Here is a 20,973-nt window from a genome sequence, read left to right as displayed (position 1 = left end):
ATATTGTATTATACCAAATTTTGATATTCATTGATATTATATATCGAATGATATATTATTCAATATATATATATATATATATATATATATAAAAGATGATATCGTCCGTACGAGAGAAGGAAATTAATTTAACTAATAATGAAATTGGGGACAGGTAACTGATGGACCCCACTCCGAATAAGATGCCAAGCTTTTAAGACTCAGATAACGTGATAGATGTCACCCAATCGTGGTCCGATGATAGCCAATCATTTTCGGACACAATTAAACTAATAAGAGAGGCGCTAATGATGCCAGAATACGCATGTGCCGTTCGTCTCTCCCACAGCGTCCACACGAGATCTTCGGACCACCGTCCAAAAACCACCATAAATTTCGCGGTTCGGATCGTCGGACCACCGTCTGATCATTATCGGACGAGTTCACTTTGACCAGACACGTGGAAATACCACATCACTGTCACTAAATGAATTATGGGAGAGCCCACCGAAACTAAGATGTTCCAGCGAACCGCCCGATGATGAAGACGCCGTTTTGATGTACACGAATCTTAAGACACGGCTCGGACTGATCGCTTAGTTTCATAGGGTGACGTCAGTCTCCTTGCCGTTTGACGGTGCACGACTCACAGGGCACTGATTAGCTTTGGTTCTATGAGAGGGCATTATTGTTATGGCTTATAAAATGCCAAACGGAGTAGACCTCGTTTCGCCTTCTCGCCTCTGTAGATCTCGCTTTGGCTTCTAACACTAGCTTTGGGGAAGGGAGAGGAGGAGAGCGAGGAGGACGGCGGCGGCGATGGCGGAGCAAGTCTACGGTTCGGCGAAGCCCAACCACAACCCTCCCCAGGCCCTCAACGGCGGCGGCGGCGGCGGGGGGCAACCCTCCTTCCCGCCGACGAAGGGCCAGACATACGTCGCAACCCTCCCGGCCTATCGCCCCCAGCCACGGAAGCCGCCGCCTCCCCGCCGCAGGCGTCGGGGCTGCTGCTGCTCCTGCTGCCTCTGGATCACCCTCATCGTGGTCGCCCTCGTCTTTCTCGCCGCCATCGCCGCCGGCGTCTTCTACCTCATCTACCACCCCCGTCGCCCCACTTTCGAGGTCGGCGGCCTCCGCCTCGCCGCTTTCAACGTCTCCGCTACCGGGCACATCACCTCCCGGCTCGACCTCAACGTCACCGCCCGCAACCCCAACAGCAAGATAGCCTACCTCTACGACGCGGCCTCCGTCTCCGTCTTCTCCGGCGGGGTGGACATCGGCGATGGATCCTTCCCGGCTTTCGTCCAGAATGGGAAGAACACCACTCTGCTTGCCACCACGCTGTCGGCCGGGGCCCAGACGCTGGACTCGACGGCAGCGTCGGATCTGAGGAAGAAGACCAGTCTGCCGCTGGAGATCGATGTGGACACCAAGGTCGGGGTAAAGATCGGGGGACTAAAGACGAAGAGGATGGGGATCCACGTGCGATGCGTGGGGATCGACGTCGGCGTGCCCAAGGGTAAGGCAGCAGCACCGGTAGCCTCCCCCAACGCGGACTGCAAGGTCAAACTCCGCATCAAGATCTGGAAGTGGACCATCTCCTAGTCCTAAAACCGTACCCATCCCCAAAGACAGAAACCATCATCATTACTACTGTGATTATTATCAGGAAATTGGAGTGGAGGAGACGAAAGTTAGAACAATGTAAAAGTAAGGAAATTTGGGTAAATTTGATGATTGGAAGAAGTATTGTTGAGTCGTGTTTTGTTGTAATTGTACCTTTTATTTTCTTTTTTTTTTACTCATAAGTTTTGGAGTTTCATATTTTTTGCATGTGGGATTGCTTGGTGAGGCTTGACAAATAGTGAATGATAATAATAATTAGAATGTGCTGGATCGAGCTGGACTTCGTCTGCAGTGGAACCTCTTTAGTCTCCTTCGTTGGAGTGGTTGATGTCTGACAAAAGAGGGTGAGGTGTGATGTTTGACTCAGTGACTGGATAGCGATGCTTCATCTGTGATGCATGTGGTACGCTTAGTTTACCTATAGATTGAATTTTGATGAATTTGTACGTCACGACATCCGCAATATATGACGCATTTAGTATCAAGAATTTGAAAATGTTAAGTTCACTAAGTGCATATGTGCTAAATATACAATGAAAGGTTAAGAAAAAAAATCATTAGTGAAGTACATGATTCTTCATGGACAGGATAAAATGGTTGCATTGGAAACACTCGTCTCTTAATCTTATTTTATATCATGGCTTATTAATTATGATTTTTAATATAAGACTGTTAAGGAGACATTGATCTACGAGATATTTAAGTATTGACTAAAAAAAATTTAGTTTATTAAATAAAAATTTTAAATCGCATGATGTTCAAAAAAAATTTCATTGACGTCTTAGTTAGCTCGACGTAGTCTATACTTGTGTGCGCAAAAATATCGATGTCTTCGGGAGGAAAATACGATGCTCATAATGTGATATCTATATAAAGATCGAGATAAAGAGGGGTTCTTTAACTCGGTCTCTCTAACACTCAAGTAATATACCTTTAAAAATGGGAAAGAAGTTTGAAATTACCTTCATTATCATAAAAGAGGAGAAGAAAGTTTATAATTACTTTTATTATCATAATAAACGAGAAAGAAGCGTTTCTATATTTTGAATTTTTGTTTAAGTAGGCAAATAAGTGGAGGATAATTTAGATCTCACGTGGAGAGGTTTAAATGGTTGCATTGGGAAATACTCATCCTATTGATCCATACTAATTTTAATCTTATTTATCATGGCTTTGTTTTGCTTATTAAATATGATTTTAATATAGAACCGTTAAGGAATCATTGTTTGATCCATGTATATGGGATATTTCAATCCACAATTCTAATGAAATATGAGTGTTTTAGAGTTGATTAAAAAAATTAGTTTATTGAATATAAAAATTTAAATCACATGATGTTAAAAAAAATATTATTAATATCTTAGCCCAACATGGTTCAAAATTATGTATGCAAAAATGTTGATGTCTTCAAGATGGAAATATCATGCTCATGATATGTCACATATAGAAAGATCAAGGTTTCTTGATCCGATCTGACGCTCATGTTAATAACCCAAGATATTTAAATGTGGATTCAAGTAATTCCTGAAAAAAAAAATCTAGTCCTTTTCTCTCGAAGATAAGAATAAAGTTTATGATTCTTGTCGTAAAAGAAGAGAAAAGAGTTTGATATTGCCTTCCTTATCGTAAAAGGAAGAGAATAAAATTTATGATTACTTTTATTGTCATAATAAATGAGAAGGAAGGTTGTGTTTCCTTATTTTAAATTTTTATCTAAATTCTTCATCTAGAGGATAAAATGATTGCATTGTGAAACGCTTATCCTATTGATCCATACTAATTTTAATCTTATTTTACATTATGGCTTTATTTTTCTTGTTAATTATGATTTTAATATAGAACTATTAACGAGTCATGATCCATATATATTAGATATTTGAATCATCAATTCTAATGAAATATGAGTGTTTTACGAGTTGAGTAAACAAAAATTAATTAATTGAATAAAAAATTTTAAATCACACGATATTAGGAGAAAATATCGTAGACCTCTTCGTTAGCTTGATGTGGTATAGACTTGTGTACATAAAAATGTTGATATCTTCGAGATGGAAACACTATCCTATGATGTTTCACCTACACAAAGATCAAGATGGAGAGGTCAAGTAGTTCTTAAAAAGAAAAAGTCAACTCCTTCCTTGAAATATGTTTTTATACCTTAAAGGAAGGAAATAAAGTTTATGATTATGTTCCTCGTCACAAAGGAAGAAAATGAAGTTTGAGATTGCCTTTTCTATGAAAGTTTATGATTACTTTTAATGGAGGATAACTTGGATGTCATAGGACATATCAACTAACGGTGGATTCACTATCCCATGATGATATTTAGGATATCTATAGTATCATGATTATTTAGGATTTAATTTTTTTTGTTATTCGGATGCGTGTAAGATAATATTACCCTTAAAATAAAAAAATAATTATTTTAATTATATATTTTTTAAACTTTCAAAATCTTTTATCAGCTAACCTAGTTGATAATTTATTTTCTATTATTGTTGGTGAAACCATAATTATAAAAACCAATTTAAATGGGTTAATTGGACCAAAAATAGTAAGATTCAAATTGCTTATGATCCGCAATTGGAACAATTTGATTTGAAAACGATCAATTATTTGAATAATCCACATGAGCTATAAAACTGAATCAATTAATTTAAATCAGTATCATTTATTTAATACTTAGTATCAAGACATGTAATATTGTATCGTACCGGTATTTCGAGGTTGGCTCGGTACGGTACGGTACCGGCATACCGAACGATACATCATGATTTTTTCTTACTGTAGTACTGTAATATTGTAGCACTATTACAATGTACATCCGGTAGCGGGTGGTCCACGTACCGATATATCATCGAATCGATATGTATCGCCTATATCGAACGGTACCATTTGAAATTGTATACCATTCATTATCACAGTACTCGTATAAGTTAGGCTTAATGGAACAAATGAAGCATTGTTTCTCTTCCTCGATCTCTTTCTCTGCCATCTCTCTCTTCGCCCCTCCTCTTCGTAGTCTCTCTTCACCATCTCTTTTCCTGCCGACATCTCTCTCACTCTAGTTTTCTCTCTTCTACCACTCTTCTGTCATTGGACCTTCTCTTTCACTCTCTCTCTCTCTCTCCCTCCGATAAGGTCTTCTCTCAGTCTCTGGTCTTCGTTCTCTTTAATCGAACCACCCACCGACATTTGACCGCCCGAGTTAAACCGAACCACGCTGAGATGGACCTGTTATAGTTTATTTATATCGTGGTCGAACCCAATCTAACCAAACAAAAGCGAATCAAACCGATGATCCGCTCGTCCACAGTACACTGCTTCTTCCCCTCTCCTTTGGCCCCTCTCTCCCTTCGCCTCAGAAGCGATCGCTGGTGAGGGCGCCCTTTCTCGAGCTACGGCCTCGGCGTGAGTCCCCCTACCACTCCGACGAACACGGATGTGCGGTAGATCTGCCCTCGTCTGTCTGTATCTCCACCCAAGGTGCGCTCCTAACGCTCTTTGATGTCCTTTTCTCTCCTCCGTGATCCGTGTGCGTTAAGAGAAACTGAGAGACGTCAGGTGCATGTAACCCTAAAAGGAGATCTGAGTATTAGATCCGCTTAGTGTCCCATTCTCGGTTGAAGATCTTGGCGATGGTAGGGTGCGGTCAGAGGGGGAGAGGTTCTTTTCTATCAAACTGAATGCTGGGTGTCGAAATTCACAAGTTCGGTCTTACGAGCTCGCAGAACGAGGGAAGAATCATGCCTTAATCGTACGTTCATTTATTCTTACCAGGCTGCATTATGTAGAAATCGGGATAGAAATTGGGTCTCGAGTGACGTCGTCATCATGTAGAAACGGAGATGGTGATGAGGTTTCTCAAGAAGTCATTTTTTTCTGAAAATTAAAAGTGTCTTTTTTACTTCCAGATATACGAGTGAAGAGCACTGGCAGCTAAAAATCATGTCTTATGTTCCCCCATCTATTATCCTCTCATTTTCCTTCCTGATCTAGCTTTAAAGACGCCGTGATCTTGATGAAAGTCTATTCTGAGGTTTCAGATAACAAATCATAAACAAACTCTATCCTTACCACTCTCCTCCCCGCCCCCTCCCTTTCACTTAATTTAACTAATGTCTATGCAGCATTCGTTCTTTGATGACTGCTGGTATCAGCGTGTGTTACCAACAATGAATTCTTGGTTTTGATGTTATATTCTGCAAAGTCAATAGATTCTCATTCTTTGATTCATTTTTGTACCTTGATAAGAAGATTACCGATTCAATTATTGTGTTTACCCTAAGTTCATAGTGTTGGCTGTTGAAGATGAGCTCTTTAACTAATGTGCTCAAGTCGTGATTATCTGATAAGGCTGGCATTCTTGATCCAAACGGACGGGATCAACTTAACCCAATTCATCTAAGATGGCCCATTGTGTAACGGTGCAATATCAGAATCACATCTTCCGGACTTGCTCAGGTTGATGGAGGGCATTTTACCACATGTCGAAACAGATTAACCTCTATAACTGCATATTACATATCACCATGTAACATATATCCTATACCAATCAACCCAGTGTGAACTCCCAAGGAATGGGGGATTCAATAAGTCATTTTTTTCTGAAACATATAGCGTAGTGCCTTCTTCAGTTCGGGTACATCAGAGTGAAAAGGCACTGAAAACTAAATTACATCGTGTCCCCATTTGCTGTTTTATATTTATTTTCCTTTCCCATCATTCTTTCACATCACAGTGATCTTGATGAATGTTGTTTCTTCACTCTTGGGGATTCAGATATCAATCATAAAGATTCTTGAGGAAGGATGAGTTCATTGATTCCTATCTTTTTCTTCTTCAGTTGTATACCCATTGCCGATGTGAGCTCCTGGATGGCTGTTGGTATGTAGGTGTGCCACAACAATTAAATCCTTGGTTTAGTTGTTGAATCCTGCAAGGTCAATGGATGCACATCCATATAGATTTGTTTTGTACCTTGACAAAAAGGTTGTTGATTTAATATCTTTACCTAGAATGTGGAAAACTAATCTCCTAATATTGGATTTGGAAGATGAAATCTATAACTAATGAGTTCAAGTCATGACTATTTGTTAGGGCTGATATTCTTGATCCAAACGGATAGGGTTAACCTGGCACAATGCTGTTATAATGAGCTATTGGATATATGTGTCAGGTCCAAGTAACAACTTGCTGAACTTTAGAGTGTTGGTTTAGTTCAAGTGTTTTCGATCCATGGGTCATGTTAGATTAACCTCTATAATAGCGTAATATGTTCATGTCATCTACATTTGACATATATCCTTTACCATACAAAGACTTCTTATATTTATTTAAACCATCCGGCTTCTTTTGTCTAAGGTATATATCAAATATTTACATCTAATATTCAGTTATGTAGACGAAGTTTCAGGGGAAGTTAAGAACTGTTGAAAGATTTACATCCCAATACAAAATTAGTCAGGTTTAACTCATTACAATACAAAAGTGCACAACAATTTTTAGAAAAAGAAGAAGCATGCACAATGTTAGGCAAGGGTCCAGAAGAGATTTTTTGACTGATAGGTTGGTGTATAGATGACCAGGTGAAGATTTTACGACCTGCTAGCTGATTATTTTAGTATTACATCAACCTGATGCAACTTAACCTTGGCCTGAAACTCACACAGCTTGGTCAGATGGCAGCACTGTTATCCTTGTGAACAAAAGTTATGTAACGATTACAATGGCTGAAAGATATTAAAGGAGTGGTACATTGGATATGGTTCTACAATGTAATCCTCTGATATTTTAAAGATATAGATCCATGCACTCAGCAAATCACAGTAAAAGCCTAAAAGGTAACTTATTCAACATTAGAAATTTCATAATACTTGTGCAAACACTCATATAGAGTGAATTGGTGAAAGCTTAACCATCTACAGATTCACTCTGTAGACCTTACTTTCTTAAACAGACCTCCTTTCTAATTCATGTCTAGAACTTTCCTCTATATATGATCAGTGCTAGTGGCGAAGTAGCATCTGTAAGAGAAAAATCAGGTCATGCTATCACATGGGCTCTTAATGACTACTTAACTTGAGGCCTTCTTTTTTGTATATGTTTTAATTTACTTAGATCTCTGTGACATGCTATTTACTGTCTTAATTTACTGATCATATTTCAGGTATCTTGCTTTCTGATTATTGAAGTAAAGCTGGGTGCCCTCAAGAGTTTAGCCACATAGCTATGTGTGTCTGGAGTTGCCATTAAATATGGACTTACTGTTCAATGGAAAGGATATTTCTCCTAAATTTAGTATGCTATCAGCGTGTATAGCTTCATCCATCCAGATTATTAGCTAGTCAAGCCAATTGTAATCTGGAATCGAAATTTGTATAAATAACCAGCAGGCATAATGATCAGCAAACAACTTCTGCTGACTTACCTTTATCTCCTTATTTACATTTGTCTCTCATCAGGGGTTATCTTGTATAACAAGGTAAATCATTTCATATGTTTTATGAATTCTTTGTCTTTTTTACTAGCCAACATAATCCAATATGCTGAAATTTAAGTTCTTTTCTTATTATAATGTTTGCTAGAAGACCTATTTCCGATAACTTTTCGACAAGGGATTTCATAACACAAAGCAAGAGAACAATGATTTGGCTTCATCATAGCTAATATTTAGTTATGTAATTTTAATTGTTACTTTGTCCTTTACTATTCTTTTGATATATCAGATTTTGCAGAAGATCTTACGTCTCGTTCTGTAAATACAGTTTGGTGAATTCTTTGTGATTGAATCAACTACAGTTTTTTCAGATATGAGTTTTAAGGGGTACTAGTAATTTCACTTGTTGGCAGATTAAGAATGTGCAGTACCTAATATGATTTTGTGTTCAATGTGTTACTATTATTTTTCTGAGTTAGTGCATTGTTGTGGAGAACTGGCTTGCTGATGATTTTTCTTTAAAATGTCAAAGAAAATTTTGAGAGATGAAAATTCTTACCATTTAGATTAAATTGTTCGAAGTATTTGGAGCTAGTATGATGACTATGCTGGCAAAGCATCCTTACTTTGCAGAACCATGTTTCTCGTGCTGTCTAGGTATTACTTATGAATGAAAGGCTTATGTTATTGTATCTTTTAGATGTTGTAAAAGCAGCTTAAACTCACCTTTGCCTGCAGATTATTTTGTTTGTATACTAGAGGCCAAGGTCTTCAATTTTGAATAATACTGTCCGGTACGGGTGGTATGTACCGGTCCGTCAGCAGACCGGTACATGGACTACCCATTACTGGCGGTATATATATACACACACACGAGGCGACGCGATGTCGCCCCGTGTGGGAGAAGGAAAAGGCGACGTCGCCGAGGCGACGCGACATCGCCTTATATATATATATATATATATATATATATATATATATATATATATATATATATATATATATATATACCGAGCAGTATATCGCTCGGTATACAGTATCGTACTATACCGAGCGAATGTCGAAACTCCAATACGGTACGATATTTCAATCCTTGCTAGAGACAATGAACATTTTGTGTTATTTTTCACATTTATTATTACTAAGTAGCATGTACATCTGAGTGAATATGTGTCATAGGCTCTTTCTTATTTTTTCTTTCATACATTTGCAGTGGGTACTATCTCCAAAGCATTTCAAGTTTCCTTTTCCCATAACTTTAACTATGATTCACATGGGATTTTCTGGTGTGGTGGCATTCTTTCTTGTTCGTGTTTTTAAGGTATGTTTAGACCTGTCATTGAGAATTTTTTTCTTATATTTCTTTCTCACTATTAGTTATTTTTTATGCTATGCTTCAAATATGTGCAAAATGTTTTGCTACATTAGATTTCTGTCTGTCATCAATACTTTTCTTGTTCGAAGTTCATAGATTTGAGACATTTGACTCCTTAACTTGATTGAATTTTATATATTTGTTATTTGGAGTCCAAAGTTTGTCTGAAAAGGCTAGCGTAGTAAATTGAAAGGGTTAGATTTGGTACCTCTGTCATCAATATCTTTTGTTTTTGAAGTTCATAGATTTGACTCCCTATGCTTTCAATTGAATTAGTCAATTCGATATGTTTGCTAATTGGAGTTCAAGTTGTTTGGCATGACTAACTCAGAAAATTGAACGGGTAGCTTTCATCAACGCAGCATTTAGTTGATGACACTAATAGCTTACAGGTTGGACTGATTATTGCCTCCAATGCTGGAGGAGTCACTTGCTAGTAAAAATCATATTTCTCGTTTTATGTTCTTTTCTTCAACCATGTGTTTCAGGTGAAGAATATTTTATTGCAAATCTTAGTCTATTTGGTATTGTTTTGCTGATAAAAAAAAAAGTGTTGACATAGAACAATACCTTTTCCCAATAAAAAACTCAGGCAACTACCACTCTTGTTCATTTGGCCAAGCATTTTATGAAGTTGACACCTAAATTACTGTGCTAACATATGTTATGAGTAAAGAGGAGGCAGTGAAGTCTACATCCTAAAGTTAAAAATTAAAATACTAGCGCAAATTGATGGATTGATATTGGGTCTCAATTGATACTGCACGGGCTAGGGAGAGAGGGAATGAAGAAAGGAAGAGTAGGAGGAGGTGTACTAGTAGGAGTAAACGATGACCTGGAGGAGGAGGAGGAGGAGGAGAAAAGGTGGTGACATGGTGAGACAGAAAAGGCACAGTGATGCAGCAGGCAGGAGAGAAAGTAGAGAGAGGGAGTGTCAGAGTGTGCGATAGAGAGAGTGAGAGAAAGATAGAGAAAAAGGAAAGACAAATATAAAAGATAAACAAAATTAATACCAGTACTGGACGGATAAGTAATTAATACTAGTACTGGACACTTAGCTTCTCACCTGATGCCATTTGGTATTGGTTTGTGTGCTGTCTAGTAATCCTGGTACAGTGATTATCAGATTGAGGTGGGTTAGATCAAGGTATGTAATTTCGAATAATATCGTCCCGTACGGGTGGTATGTACCGGGCCGTTAGTTGACCGGTACACGAACCGCCCCTTACTGGACGGAACGAAACATATATATTAATATATATAAATATATATATATATATATATATTTATAAAATGTGACGTCACGTCATCTTTTATAAGAATATATATATATATATATAAATGAGGCGACGTCGCCGAGGCGATGCGATGTCGTCTTTTATAAAAAAAAAATATATAAATATATATAATCTTATATATATATATATATATATATCGAGCGGTATACCGCTCGGTATACAATATCGTACCATACCGAGTGAATGTCGAAACTCCGGTATGGTACGATATTGCATACCTTGGGAGGCTTGGGTTAAATAGCATATTTCGCATCCTGGTTGGTTGTTGGATTGATATTTCATACCTTGATGTATAACATGATTAATATATTTGGGCTGCAAGATTTACCCTAAGATATTGATGCAGTTAGTGCCAAGGTTATCAATTGGGGAAAGTTTGGAATATTTACAAGAAAATTAAAACTTATATTTGGTTCAGTAACTATGACATGGACTCATAAACACTCAGCATATGAATTCACAACAAGATTGTCTTAACTTTAAAAGTAGTTTTTTTTTCAACGCTGCTTTTTGCCTTTGTGTGAGTTCTATGATTTTTCTTCTTAACGTATAGGAATCTTTTTTATTCTTTTTCTTGACTAAGTTTTGTGCCTTTATTGTACTTGTTTCTATAAATAAACATGACATCTTTTAGATAACGCTTTGATTTACTTGGATTTATTTGTTGACATGGCAGGTTGTTGCACCTGTTAAGATGACTTTTCAGATGTAAGGGGTCTAGACTCATCTAGTTTTCTGTCTTTGTGCCTGCTTTAATATATAGTTTATACCTTTGCAGATATGCAACTTGTGTGATTCCTATTAGTGCGTTCTTTGCATCAAGTCTATGGTAAGCATGTTCAACAAGAGTTGTACCTGCTATCTGTTGTGAATGCATAGTTACCCTCATTTCTAATAATGATGACTTGCTTTTAAGATTAATCTATCATGTTTCAGCAATTTACGCTGAGCAAGATAATCGATAAGTTGTCTCATTCTTTGGATTTTGACATTTATACTTTTACACTATTCAAACAGATATTGAATCCTTTATTTATTAAAGTTTAAAATGCTGAAGTGATGGTGATTATGCTTGCCAAAAGGGTAAAATGTCCATGATCATATTTCCTTTCATTTCAATTGATTGTTTGTTTTCACTAAGAACATCAATATGCTTAATCAGGTGAATTCAATTGTATGTGGACAAAATTCTGCACAGGTTGTGAACTTTTATTTTCTGGCTTAACTTATATGTTTGATATTACTAGTTGTTGGGGTTGTCAAACAATTTTTTTGATTTCTCAAGGTTCTTGAAGGAAAAGTTCCTTGGAAAATCAAGAATTCACTGTCACATCGAAGAAAGAAACCGTTGAAGTGAAGATTTGGTTATTCTATAAATACACTGAATATCTCAAGGTTTTAGTAGGGAAGGATGTAAAAGAACAACACTCTTGAGTGTCCTAGAGTTTGTCTCTGGTAGATCTAGAAAGGATGAGGAAAAATTCATCAAAATTTATGTAAGAGAAGATACCAGAGGCTTAGGTTTGAGTTGGGTTTACTCAAGGAAGATTTTTTATTTCTTATCTATTCTCATATGGTGAAGAGCGTAGTTTTTGTCTCCATAGATATATACAAGGAGTGCCTGAATCACATGAATCTTACCTCAACTATTTTATGAAGTTGTGTGTCATTATTAATTTTTTTTTTGGTTTAGTCTTCTTCCCCCACGTTAGTCACAACATCTGTGTGGATAGACATGAACTGTAGAAGTTGGCCACCTGCTAAAGGATGTTCAGATTTGTTTTGGTTTTATTATCCATTGACCTTTTTCTTTTGGTTGGAGAAAGAATTTTGTTTTGGAAGGCCAATTCTAGTGAATATATGATTCTGTATTCTGGCCTCCATAAATACTTTAGTTTATTAGTCTTTCCAGCATGAAAAAGATTTCTTTTTGCATAACATATCATATGCTAGTTGCACTTGTATTTGCAAATTAGCAACCATTTTGTTGTCAAGCACCTCATCAGAATTTGTGTTTTGCACTGTTTTATCATGTATTGATGCTTTCTTATAATGTTTCCATGTTTCTTGACAGCCTTTTGATGATTAATTTTATAATCAATTTCTGTTGGGAAGCTGTCTTTTTTATGTTTAGTACAAGTGACAATTATAGTCTTCTTTTGACAGGTTTGGCAACACTGCTTATTTGCATATTTCAGTTGCTTTTATTCAGATGCTCAAGGCCTTAAGTGAGTTGTCCTATATCCCTCCTACCACCATGTCTAGTCAACCAAAATGTTGTATTGAATTACTATTCTTGAACATGAACTTACAGTGCCTGTTGCAACATTTCTCATGGCTGTTACCTGCGGCACTGACAAATTGAGGTGTGATGTTTTCTTGAACATGGTGCTGGTCAGTGTTGGGGTTGCAATTTCATCCTATGGTGAGATCAATTTTAATGTAATTGGAACGGCTTACCAGGTTACCGGTATATTCGCAGAAGCTTTAAGGCTGGTTTTGACTCAGGTCCTTCTTCAGAAAAAGGGCTTGAATCTAAATCCTGTTACCAGTCTATATTACATAGCACCCTGCAGGTAATTTACAAACTTTATATTAATGTGAGCATTCAATAGAAATCCAGGTTTTGCTTGTAGTCCTTGAACTGTGTTTTTCTGGAAACTGATCAATCTTTCACAACTGCCAAATGCAGACCACTCAATCGAGTTGCCTGGTTGCAATTCTAAGTCTTGTGGTTGCAGCATTGGTGGTCAGGATTTTGAAAATTGTGGACCTAAATCTGTCTTGATTCTTGACAACCATTTATTTGCAATGAACCCATAAATTGAATGTTGCTTCTTCCAGATCATCAAGTTTTGTCATTTTTTTTCTATCTTTTCAGATATTTGTTTGGACATTTCTTTTGCCTAGTATATTCTAGCTGCAAGCTACAGTTATTTCTAAATACCAATTAAGTTAAGGTTGGTGAGTATGAAATTGAAGGGGATAAGACTGAGTTTTATGTTTTGTTACGTTCTTAACTTGGTTGAATAAACCTAAAGTTCTCTATTTGTTTGTATAAATATTGGAAAAATTAACCTCCTGCAAACTAGTGATTGAGCAATTGGATGCAGATTTTGTCCAACCCATCACCGAAGGTCTGTTCGCGGGACCCCTGAAGATAGTTGCTTTTCCAATTGATTATGCAAGTTGGATCCTTCTGTTAATGGTGAATCTTGAATGGTTGGTGTCTGAAATGGTAAATCAAGATGAAAGTAAAATATCTAGGAAAGCCTGCTGACAGAATTTACCACAGGTGATCCAGATTCCTTCACCTTGTTGGTAGTGTTACTACCTACATTATCGCAGGTGGAGGGTCCAAATCTGGGTGGAGAGGAGAATTTATTGAAAGTGCTCTTTTGTGCTTCATAATGTTTGTGACAATCAGACATTAAACTTAACATAACATAGAATTATAACATGGAGAATATTGGATGTCGGAGTTCCAATATTTTTTCATGTGATGCTTTTAAGGTGGGGGCTCTAACTGAAGTTATTCTGAACAAACAGGTGTGAATAATAGGTTCTTTTGGTTAAACAAATTAATGAGAGTTGAAATGCTATATACACTTTTCTATCTTAAGATGGTATTCTTGGTCTGAAGCTGCAGAAAATAGTTAAACAAGAAGCCAAAGAAAGAATTTAACTTATGTCTCCCATTTTCCGATTGAGATTACGTTATAGGTTTGCTGAAGGCTATTTGGGAGATCTAATAACAAAGAGAGTCCAATTGATATTGTGGATGTTCATCTAAAGTAAGACTGGCTACACAGGTTCCATATACTGTTATAGGATATTCACCTCCTATCTTGTTTCAAGGTAGAAGACATTCTCCAAGAGAGAAATCTAGAGAAATCTAGAGAAATGATGGAGAATATAGGTAGAGAAGAGATAAGGAAGAAGAAAAGGGTAGAACAAGGGCAAGGAAGAGATAAGAGAGTTAGACAGGAAGTAGAAAGGAGATAATGTATTTAACTTCATTTTCATATGACTCTAGAGCTACGGAACCTTTATTTATGACTCATTCCTCTCTTCGCCTATTCCTTAATAAAATAAGAATTTATATTAGGATGAAAAGTTAATCTCGCATTTCTACAATGTCACACTACTATAGGACTTAAATTGTAGATTACGACTCTATTAAAATAATTTTTTTTAACCTGTACAATCTATGAACACTATTTCAACTTGACAGGTACTCTAGAAGCCTTTCAAAGTTGATGTCAAGAATAATGATGAAATTACGAGTATTTTATGAATTCGAGAAGAATTAGGATTTTCCTTAGGCCAAAGAATTAGTTGAGACTCAAGTAAGTCTTGATTTGAAATGGTGTCTTTTGGGTTGGAAATGAATTCTACCCAGATAACAAATGTAAATAAGTCATCACTGTGGATCCATTTCTTCACTTTGGTGGCCTCTCTTGGATCTTCAAGATGATCCAGTAATGATGGTTTGTGGTCTGAATAGTTCAACAGAACTTCTAGTTGATTTGATCTGGTTGGGTAGGATTTGCATCATAACATACTATGAATTTTTGAAAGATATTATACTAAAATTTTGGATCTTTGTTGTTATGGCATTTGTGGTTCACATAGTTTTAATATGCTTGCTTCTTTGCTACCTCTTTTACTAACCACTCAATTTTGTTTCTTGCTTTTCTTTTTCTCTTGGCTAGGAGAAGCATTTTTTTTGTAGCATGGCTTGATGTATCCATGTTTTTTCTGTTAACCTGTATAGATTAGTGAACCATATATTACAGCACTCTAATAAATAACTATTTCTGGTACTATAATTCTCTAATCTTTTTGTTACTTATGTATAGATTATTTTTGTATCATTGAAGATTCTTACCTTTGGTTTCACATCTTAATTTCTGTTGTAATTCACAAAATATTCATTGGTGAAGATTCTTACTATTGTGCACTTTGTTTACAGTTTTCTGTTTCTCTTTGTACCTTGGTATGTATTGGAGAAGCCAGGGATGGAAATATCACAGATCCAATTTAATTTCTGGATATTTTTCTCAAATGCTCTCTGTGCGTTGGCCTTAAACTTCTCAATATTTCTAGTAATTGGTAGAACTGGAGCAGTGACCATTCGAGTTGCTGGTGTTCTGAAAGACTGGATATTAATTGCCCTTTCGACAATTATCTTTCCTGAATCAGCAATAACTGGTCTTAATATAATTGGTTATGCCATTGGTAAACTCTGTTGTTTGAGATTTTGTTTTCTGTATCTTATATATTGTCAGCTTAATTTTTTATTTTTTGGTTATGCTTCTATACAGCTCTTTGTGGTGTTGTCATGTACAACTACTTGAAGGTCAGGGATGTTAGAGCATCAAACCAATTGCCGACAGAGAGCATTCCCGAAAGGGCCACAAAGGTTAAAATACTATAACACAGCATTTGAGCTTCCTTTATACATGTTATCTGCTTTCTGTAAACAATTTTTTTCTTCATGAAGGACTAGCTTTTCACTCTGTTTCATTGATTTTTATAACTGAATATGCATATCTAACTTATGATGCAATTTGCTTCAGCAAGGTTTTGAAACTGATATGTGCTTTCGTTCTAAGTTTGGCAGTTTCACTATGTATCATGATTAGGTCAGAAAGGGTTCGTTATATACTATAAATAAAACCTGGAAAGCATGATCAATGAATAAAAATGTTTGGATAAATATGATTTAAACTAATTATTCACCGTAGGCAATGTTCTTTTAAGATCTTATATATATATATATTTATATACACACACACAAAGTTGTTATCTCACAAATTACATGCTAAACTCAAGTATTTAGGCTAACTTCGTATTTCCATGTTTGATATACAAGAATGTGTAAGTAATTATTTAAGATGCAAGTTCCCTGTGCTCCTTGAAAGATACAAGAGATCAAAACTTTTGACTTTTGTGCTTTTAGTCTTTATACTAAATATCTGATATCCTCAACCTACTTATACAGCTCAAAATTTTGCTTAAAGTTAGAAGAACATCGGTCCTCAAAGTTACCTGTCACTTAAAGTTTTGTGTTCTTTTTGTGTTTCTTCATGTTACATTGAAATGTGTTTTTGGTCATTGGAGTCTCTGGCCATAAAAAGTTCATTGGTTGAGAAAAACTATATTCATAAGGAGCAACAAGTTAAAAGCTTTGGTGCATGTATGTTCCATTTTGTAATTATCATATTGATGTATAATAGCACATGTAAAGATGGTGGTTCATCAGATTAGTTCAGTTGCAATTTTCTTCATGCCTCCCACACATATGGTTGAAACTTGAACCAAGATATGAGTTAATTGCACAACACCCAACTATAAAAATAATCAGTTTAGGTCTCTTTGAAGCTTGTTTAAGTTTAGGTTATTATTCTTAGCATAATTATCAGATTACTGGATAATTTGTGTTTAGAAGCTGCTTAGTTTAAGAATGACGTGTTGTTTATCTTGCATTTGCTTGTTTATGTTGTAACAAAGAATGGAAAAACATTCTGTCAATATGTTGTCAGTTACATGATTCCTTTTTCTTACCAGTGAGCTTTGTTAGCAGGAATATCAGTAGTCGAATTAGAGATGTGAAACCCTTTTTAATTATTTCAAAAAAGTTCTTCTCAAGTCCAAATGCTCTGTCTCAATCAACTAATTTGGTTTGAACACCTAGTCTGAATGTCTTTGTTACCCACTTTTAAATCACCTTTACCTTATTGTCTTCAATTTATCTTATCCCTAATTATTGAGAGATGCAAATGTTTCTTATTTATTTTTTTCTGGTTATTCTCACATCCATATCAGCATCCGCATCTTAGCATGTCTTTTTTTGAATATGTTGTATATCTAGATCTGACACTGTATTCCACTGTACTAGCAAATATGGAAACTACTAGTATTATTACTGTTCTGACATTGAACTAGGATTTGGTTTTCCTGTGCCGATTAATGATACATGGTTACTTCTGCTCTCAAGGTCTCAGTGATAAATGATCTGAGTTGTTGAATTTGAAAAAAAATCTAATTCACATAAACTTTTCATTTTTATTGATACATACTGATGAGAGGCATAAAATTGTGCCAAACAAGTCCAATTTGACAAAGTTACACGTAACAAAAGTGCCAAACAATTGATAACATATTTTCGTTTTCAGAACTTCTAGTTCTGTTATTATTATTCTGCCTTTTTTGCTCCATTAAATATAGTGCTAATGACTTTGTAGGATGACAATATCTTAATTAATGCGACAGGCAACATAAGAATTGATTCAATGTATGTCATGATCTAAATCAAGGAGCTAATTGACCCAAAACCCAACCTACCACAAACTAAGCTAGGCGACATACCTGATGTTCACACCCTTCTAATGTTAGTCCGTATGGCACCTTTACAAATGAACTAGATTGCTATATGTTCTAGGTAGTTATGGTAGGAACCTTTGACTTGAAACTGATTTTGGTATGATATAAACCTAGCACGGAAGCACAGAATATTAATATTTTGGAACATGTCATGCTTCCTTAATCAGAGTGAAGATAGTGTTTATGTTTATTTATAAGAGGCCTGCTCTTAGTTGTCATAATAATAGCCTGTGGAGTAGCTATGTTGCAGTCACATCGCCTTGCATTTATGCCATTTTCCATGTTCACAGTGTCAATAACAGCAAGGCATGATGTCCCAATTATTTGGGATTGGTTACATGATTCTTTCATCGCTATTATGCTTTGTACACAGCGATATCTTTATTTAAATTGAGAGTATTTATATCATTAATTATAGTTTTTCACTTTTTCTTTTCACCATCAATACTAATTGTCTCGCCTCCTCTAACTATATCATCTGTAGGGTTTCATAGCATATATTTATACCGTCTTGAACGATTCTCGTTTATAATATATTCACTTTTTAGTGTGGCTTAAATACTGTTGCCTAGACTAGGGATATAAAACTTGATGAAATTTATTTGATAGTACTGTGATACTACGTATACACATGCATGTTCATGTTTTGATATCTTGGAATTGTGGGATTTAACTATTGACAGGAGTGGAAGCTGGACAAGAAGTCAGATTTATACAGTGACAGTAGTAACAACGGCAGAAACATAGCAAGTGATGCAGGAGTCACTGCTTCAGATTCATTTTCTGTGGATGAAGAAGCTCCCCTCCTTCAGGCCTCGAGGGTTCCTGGTTTGAAGTCAACTTAGTAGCCATAATGAGTACCCAAATGTGTTGATAGTGCCATGATTTCTTAATTACCAGTTTTGCGGATATGGATAGTGTTGCTTTGAGTATCTCACTTTTTACAGAGAGAACAACTACAGGTGCTCCCGATGAGAGATATCGTAGCATGTACCTTGATCATTCATAAAAACGCATTTTTAGAAATTCTGCTCAAAGTAAATTTAGTTGGTGGGGGAGGAGACTTGGGTCTACTGTTGACAAAGCAGGCTGCTTTGTTGAGGATAATCCAGCTTCACATGTGTTGTCTAGCATGTACTATGCTTCTTACAAGTGCCTACCATTTGCAAAACTTAAACTCTCAATTTTCTTAATTTATGTGAACTGAATATAAGGGTTTACATGAATGGAAATTACATGGTGTTCGTGTGCTAGAGACTTTGTATGCTCTGCTCCCTCACATTTTTCTACCTCGTCAATCATTGCCTTAGAACTGCTGTATGTGGTTGTCAACTTGTATCATTATAGCAGATGCATGAAGGATGGCACCACTCGTGTGCACTACAATTATGGGTATGTTACTTATGAGTAGTAATAGAGAAGTTGATGTGAGTAGATTAAGCTATGTATTTCTTAGTAGATTAGTTATCGATGAGTAGATAACTTGATGCGAGTGGAAGGATGGGAAGTAATAGAAAAGTTTGTGTGCCAAATAGCTTTATTATGACCTGCAATTCTATATGCTATTTAAGATGTGAATAAATAGGTGCAGCTTTGATGTACCTATTTAAGATGTTATGATGTTATTAACATCATAACAAGCTTATTTGATGCTATTTAATAAACTGATAGAATTCTTTATGATGCTATGAACATATCTAAAGGAGATAATTGTAGGTTCTATAGTTAGAAGAAACAAAGGTAGGGAGAGATTTAAAATGATTTTACTTGATTCATCCTAAATAGTTTCTTCACTTGTCGCTGCATGTAACTCCACAAGGTCAAAGTCAGCAGTTTTGCCCAATTTGTCGCAGCATGCGACTCCACAAAGTCAAAGTCAGCAATCAGACACTGAGAGAGAGAGCAGCCGCGTAATCTCTTGACATTTTTTCCCAACTTGTCTGCTTAGAGTCAACGTTGTATCCTCTAAGAATCCAGTTTCTAGAGATCCTATCTTTCTTGAGGTCAAGCTCGATGTTAAAATGCCTTTGCTAACGATCCAAGCTTTGGCTAATCAATAGACAACCTTGTCCTTGCTCATTATACTAGCCATCTGCAAGTCAGAAGACACGTTCATGATTGCCTTCGACAATATTTTCCACGACTGAAAGCTGACGCAGATGAATATATGCTTAATGGAATATGTATCACATGCGTGATGTTTACTGATTAGCTGTATAGGTTGACTAGCAAAAGTTGGTCTTACGTCTGGTCTGCTCGTCCGACTATTCTCCGAAGGACCCAACGTCTTGTCAACGCCTACGTATATGTCAAGCCCCAGAGAGAGAGAGAGAGAGAGAGAAGTAATATCGTGAGATATAGCTGCTGCAGCTGCTGTTGTCATGGCTGACGGCTCCCGATCACGGATTCACACGCATAGCTGGCCGTGCAATGGATAAGAGATACGGCCATTTACGTGGTCTGCAAGCAGGAACCGAATCTATTACCTGAAGACCTTAATCGTCGATGTGGTAGATTTATGATCATTAAGATCATATGTGTGCAGGATTCAGATCTCGTTCCCAGCGTATCTCTGAGAGCAGGACTGGCATCTGGGAAGAGAGAGAGAGAGAGAGAGAGAGAGAGAGAGAGAGAGAGAGAGAGAGAGAGAGAGATTTCATGATTTCTCTCCCTCCTATCTCCTAATACAAGCACTGACCTGCTTGCACACACTCTCTCTGTCTCACATTGCGTGTACATATCTTCGAACAAGTGCCTCTCTCTGTGATGCATGTTTGACCAAGACGTGCGATCTAATATTTATCATCGTGCAGTCGACAAATATAAAGATGAATCGAGAAATAAAAGTAGAACATATCCCAGCCAAA

At 36.5% G+C, this 20,973-nt stretch overlaps 2 protein-coding genes across 2 annotated transcripts; both read left to right on the top strand.

Annotated features, from left to right (window-relative positions):
- Positions 1 to 690: 690 nt before the first annotated feature.
- LOC103985525 (NDR1/HIN1-like protein 6) lies at positions 691 to 1,875 on the top strand. Its single transcript, XM_009403249.3, has one exon. The coding sequence runs from the start codon at positions 799 to 801 to the stop codon at positions 1,582 to 1,584; it is 786 nt and encodes a 261-aa protein (XP_009401524.2). The 5' UTR covers positions 691 to 798; the 3' UTR covers positions 1,585 to 1,875.
- A 2,999-nt stretch (positions 1,876 to 4,874) lies between these two features.
- On the top strand, positions 4,875 to 19,359 carry LOC135612874 (probable sugar phosphate/phosphate translocator At1g48230). Its single transcript, XM_065109648.1, has 10 exons — positions 4,875 to 5,091; positions 7,775 to 8,089; positions 9,258 to 9,365; positions 11,394 to 11,425; positions 11,496 to 11,546; positions 12,884 to 12,945; positions 13,032 to 13,293; positions 15,693 to 15,958; positions 16,045 to 16,142; positions 18,790 to 19,359. The coding sequence occupies exons 2-10, from the start codon at positions 8,006 to 8,008 to the stop codon at positions 18,949 to 18,951; spliced, it is 1,125 nt and encodes a 374-aa protein (XP_064965720.1). The 5' UTR covers positions 4,875 to 5,091; positions 7,775 to 8,005; the 3' UTR covers positions 18,952 to 19,359.
- The last annotated feature ends 1,614 nt before the right edge of the window (positions 19,360 to 20,973 follow it).

The sequence above is a fragment of the Musa acuminata genome, chromosome BXJ2-5 (genome assembly GCF_036884655.1).
Source record: "Musa acuminata AAA Group cultivar baxijiao chromosome BXJ2-5, Cavendish_Baxijiao_AAA, whole genome shotgun sequence".
Lineage (NCBI taxonomy): Eukaryota > Viridiplantae > Streptophyta > Magnoliopsida > Zingiberales > Musaceae > Musa > Musa acuminata.
The sequence above is the reverse complement of the archived record's forward strand: the minus strand, read 5'-3'. Positions and strand labels throughout refer to the sequence as shown.

Excerpts from the sequence above, each read along its gene's own strand:
- LOC103985525 (XM_009403249.3), top strand. The coding sequence starts at position 799 with ATGGCGGAGCAAGTCTACGGTTCGGCGAAGCCCAACCACAACCCTCCC.
- LOC135612874 (XM_065109648.1), top strand. The coding sequence starts at position 8,006 with ATGATCAGCAAACAACTTCTGCTGACTTACCTTTATCTCCTTATTTAC. Across the intron at positions 9,366-11,393 it reads TTCTTGTTCGTGTTTTTAAG|GTTGTTGCACCTGTTAAGAT; the intron begins GTATGTTTAGAC and ends TTGACATGGCAG. Across the intron at positions 12,946-13,031 it reads TCAGATGCTCAAGGCCTTAA|TGCCTGTTGCAACATTTCTC; the intron begins GTGAGTTGTCCT and ends ATGAACTTACAG.